Source organism: Echinops telfairi, unplaced genomic scaffold (genome assembly GCF_000313985.2).
Source record: "Echinops telfairi isolate 266 unplaced genomic scaffold, ASM31398v2 ScPeMD7_36;HRSCAF=134, whole genome shotgun sequence".
Taxonomy (NCBI): domain Eukaryota; kingdom Metazoa; phylum Chordata; class Mammalia; order Afrosoricida; family Tenrecidae; genus Echinops; species Echinops telfairi.
Window position 1 is genome coordinate 348,536 of NW_022103934.1, and position 4,365 is coordinate 352,900.

At 58.2% G+C, this 4,365-nt stretch overlaps 1 protein-coding gene across 1 annotated transcript; it reads left to right on the forward strand.

Moving 5' to 3' along the window:
• The first annotated feature begins 678 nt into the window (after window positions 1–678).
• On the forward strand, window positions 679–4,068 carry ACP5 (acid phosphatase 5, tartrate resistant). Its single transcript, XM_004716782.2, has 5 exons — window positions 679–724; window positions 1,013–1,279; window positions 1,470–1,597; window positions 1,705–2,050; window positions 3,510–4,068. The coding sequence occupies exons 2-5, from the start codon at window positions 1,013–1,015 to the stop codon at window positions 3,750–3,752; spliced, it is 984 nt and encodes a 327-aa protein (XP_004716839.1). The 5' UTR covers window positions 679–724; the 3' UTR covers window positions 3,753–4,068.
• Window positions 4,069–4,365: the final 297 nt, after the last annotated feature.

The following is a 4,365-nucleotide window of genomic DNA, read 5'->3' on the forward strand; positions in this document are numbered from 1 at the left end:
CCTCCTGGCCTCAGGAGGCTGCGGTCACACGGGGAGGGCAGAGGGGCAAAGGTTGCGGTCACATGGCTCGTCAGCTGCCTCCTGCTCGGTTCCTCCTTCGGGAATGTGGGGGAGGAGGGTGGGAACTTCCCTGGCCAGACAGGGCAGGCAGCGTTATGATTTGTGTGTGTTTGGGAGACACACGCATCACACCCCAGACACACACAACTCACACTGGAGACGCTGTACAAACAGCACAGGGCCAGACACGGGGACTTGGACACAAGACACACCACTGGCCTCGGGGGCACTCAGGGACACTGGGGCACAGGCAACCCTGAAGTCAGGACACAGCAGCCAAGGCCCCATCCACCAGAAAGATGCACCAGGCACCGTGGGCCCTAGACACAAACACACTCGTGGGGGCAGACAGCCTGTGCCAACTGCACCTAAGACACCTCGGGCAGGCGCAACTACACACAAGTGCCCAGGTGACCCCCACCCCCACCCCACCCCAAATCCCACGTGCCCCACTGGGGAAGTCTGAGGCTCACGGGACCCAAGGGGAGGGTTTCTGGGACACTCATCGGAGAAACTGCCTCATGCTCACTAGGAGTCACTTCCGCCCCAGGGAATAAAGGGTCCTGCCTGCCACTCTGCCCTGGAGCCCACTGCCTCTCGGAGCACCCCGGAGCACCCCGGAGCACCCCGGAGACCCGATTAACTGGCTTGTGCCTCCCCTAGGGTGAGTGCTGGGCAGGAGGCCACAACCAGAGCTGGGTGGGTGCTGCTGGGATAAGGGAGGGCCCAGTAGGTCTGCAGCGGCTCGCCTTCCAGGCCCCTCATTGGACCCTGCCTGCCCCGGACCCGCTGGGCCAGCTCTTGTCCTGGAACCAGGGCACAAGGTGCTCTCGCTGGGCACCCACCCCACCTCTCTCCTCTCTCAGAGGGGGGTCTGGAGGGGGTTCTGGAGGAGGGCTGGCTGCCTGAGCTGTAGCCTTGGACCCCCAGACATACATCTCTGCCCTCCCAGATGGACACATGGACAGCACTGCTGACCCTCCTCCTGCAGGCCTCGTTGGCACTCCCCTTGGCTGACAGTGCCACCCCCACCCTGCGCTTTGTGGCCCTGGGTGACTGGGGAGGGGTCCCCAATGCCCCGTACCACACGGCCCGGGAAATGGCCAGTGCCAAGGAAATGGGCAGAACAGTGCAGACCCTGGGCGCCGACTTCATCCTGTCCCTGGGAGACAACTTCTATTTCACCGGTGTGCGGGACGCCTATGACAAGAGGTTCCAGGTGTGTGCCCACTGGGTTCCCAGGGTAGGGGCAGCAGAGAGAAGCCACCTGGCCCGGGACCCTCCTCGGGAGAGGGCAGAGGGCAGCTGATGGGGCACCTGCAGACACCAGCTCCTGGGAGTACCAGGTAGCAGCTTGAGCCAGGTGTCTGGGGGCGTTCCCAGACGGAATCTCTTTTCGACTTCTGCAGGAAACTTTTGAGGATGTCTTCTCGGACCGCTCCCTTCGCAACGTGCCCTGGTACGTGCTGGCCGGAAACCACGACCACCTGGGTAACGTTTCTGCGCAGATTGCCTACTCCAAGATCTCCAAGCGCTGGTGAGCCCGCCCACTTCGCCCCGCCCCCAGACACCCACTGGGCGACCCACAGAGGGCCTGTGCCCTGAGCCACCACCACCCCTCTGCTCCCCACCCCACCACCACAGGAACTTCCCCAGCCCTTTCTACCGTCTGCGCTTCAAGATCCCACGAACCAACGTGTCCGTGGCCATCTTCATGCTGGACACAGTGGCCTTGTGCGGCAACTCGGACGATTTCCTTAGCCAGCAGCCCGAGAGGCCCCGTGACCTGGGACTGGCCCGCACCCAGCTGGCTTGGCTCAAAAAACAGCTGGCAGCCGCCCAGGAGGACTACGTGTTGGTAGCTGGCCACTACCCGGTGTGGTCCATAGCCGAACACGGACCCACGCGCTGCCTGGTCAAGAAGCTGCAGCCCCTGCTGGCCACATATGGGGTCATCGCCTACCTGTGCGGTCATGACCACAACCTGCAGGTAAGGGGGCCTGAGGGAGGGCCAGGGAGCCAGAGAAGGGGCACCCATCCTGGCCAACGTGCCACTACCCCCCCCAAAAAAACACACACACAAAAACCCACTGCCATGGAGTCCACCCCAACGCCTAGCAACCTTCCAGGGCCAAGTAGAGCCAGCCCCTCGGGTTGTCAAGGCTGAACTTGTGGGGAAACGGAATGCTTGTAGCACACTGGTGAAAGTAGCCGCCTGGGAATGGAAAGGGCAGTGGTTTGAATCCACCAGCTGCCCCTTGGGAAAAGGATGTGGTCCGCCTCTTCCATCTGGATTCACAGCCTTGGGAACCTGATGGGGCAGTTTTTTCTTCCTTTTTTTTTATTTTTTTATTATTTTATTGGGAGCTCATACAACTCTTATCACAATCCATACATACATCAATTGTGTAAAGCACATTTGTACATTCGTTGCCCTCCACTTACGCCCCTGGTATCAGCTCCTCTTCCCCCGCCCCCCCTCTCCCTCATGAACCCTTCCTTGATAATTCTACTCTGCTGTAGGCCTGCTGGGAGTGCAAAGTGACTCCAGGGGAGTGGGTTTGGGGTTTGGTTTGGTTTTAAGATTATTTTTTATAAAATGATTTTTCAAAAAGAAAACAAACCCCAAAAAAAGATCATTTTATTGGGGGCTTTTACAACTCTTATAGCAATCCATACATCCACTGCATCAAGCATATTTGCACATAGGTTGCCATCATTGTTTTCTAGACATTGACATTCTATTTGAGCCCTTGGTATCAGCTCCTCTTTTTACCCTCCCTCCCCACCCTCTTGTGGCCCCTTGATAAATTGTAAATTGTTATTAATTTCATATCTTACACCAACCGCTGTCTCCCTCCCCCCATGGTTTCTTACCCCCTTCTCTCCCCATCTTCCCCCTACCCTCCCGGTATCACTACTCCTGCTTCTGTTTCTGAGGGTCGCAAAGAAGGGATGAGTCAACCAGGGGGAAGTATAGCACCGATGAAACACACAATATTCCTCTGGTTCCTTGAGGCTTCCTCAACCCCCACCCACCCCCACCCCGCTATCATGACCCCAATCCTGCCTTTCACTGCAGGCTAGGCTGGAGCAGGTACAGATGAGTTTAGGACACATGGAATCCAAGTTAGATAAACCCCTCAGGGTTTGTTTGTTTAATCTTTACAGAAATAGGCAGCCACATCTTTCTCCCTAGGAGAAGCTGGTGGGTGTGGTTAGCAGCTGGTGGGTGTGGTCAGCAGCTGGTGGGTGTGGTCAGCAGCAGATTGCTTAACCACTCCATTACCCGCCTCCTTGTCAAAACACTCAAAGCCTGAGCCATCGTGTTGGGGAAACTGAGGCTTAGAAGGGTTGTGTCCCGCGCCCGAGGTGAACAGACCTGAGATGGATGGTCCTGGGTGGGGAGCGGGGAGACTCCACTGAGCCCCGTGTCCTCCCTCCCGCAGTACCTTCAGGATGAGAAGGGTGTGGGCTACGTGCTGAGTGGGGCCGGGAACTTCATGGACCCCTCCAAACGGCACCAACGCAAAGTCCCGGATGGTTACCTGCGCTTCCACTACGGGGCCGAGGACTCGCTGGGCGGCTTCGCCTACATCGAGATCAGTCCCAAAGAGATGACGGTCACTTACATCGAGGCCTCCGGCAAGTCTCTCTTCAAGACCAGCCTGCCCAGGCGACCCAGGCCCTGAGCCCGGGGTGGGGGGACCCCCGCTCTGAGTGAGACCTGAGGGGCCTCCCACCTGTGGTAGGTGAGCCCTACTGGGGCCCTGCCCACGGGCAGGGTTTTCCTCAGGCCAGCGACAGTGCTGGGGCAGAGTAGGAAGGAGAACCAAAGCAGAGGAACTGGGGTGCCACGGGGCACTCGTGAAAGGGGCATGGGCATGGACATGACCCAGAGCGCCCCTGTCAGGTAGCCCCGGGAAATAGGGGACAGAGAGGGGACACTTCCTCCTGAATCAAGCCTTCTCCTGTGAAGCCATTCAATAAAAAGAATAGTTACCAAGACCCAGTGTGTGCCCTGAACCTCTCTCCTTTCCTCCCAGACGAACTGACCACTTCTCCTCTTAGCCCCACCCAAGGCCAGCTGGCCTCTCAGAAGAAGGATACAAAGCAAAACAAGTTGTCCCCGCCCCTCACCCCACCCCCCCAGCCAGACCCGGCCACCCTCCCCAAGGGCAGCCATCAGTACAGATGTGTTTCCCTCCACGGTCAAAAATCACGTCTCCCTTTTTGATACCAACCCAACACAATAAACTTGTTCTTCTCCTTCGCAGCAGCTGGAGGACTGTTCCGATCAGAGCG

Bases quoted from the DNA above. Each gene is read 5' to 3' on its own strand.
- ACP5 (XM_004716782.2), top strand. From the start codon at position 1,013: ATGGACACATGGACAGCACTGCTGACCCTCCTCCTGCAGGCCTCGTTG. The intron at 1,280-1,469 runs GTGTGTGCCCAC...CGACTTCTGCAG, and splicing joins CCTATGACAAGAGGTTCCAG to GAAACTTTTGAGGATGTCTT. The intron at 1,598-1,704 runs GTGAGCCCGCCC...CCACCACCACAG, and splicing joins TCCAAGATCTCCAAGCGCTG to GAACTTCCCCAGCCCTTTCT.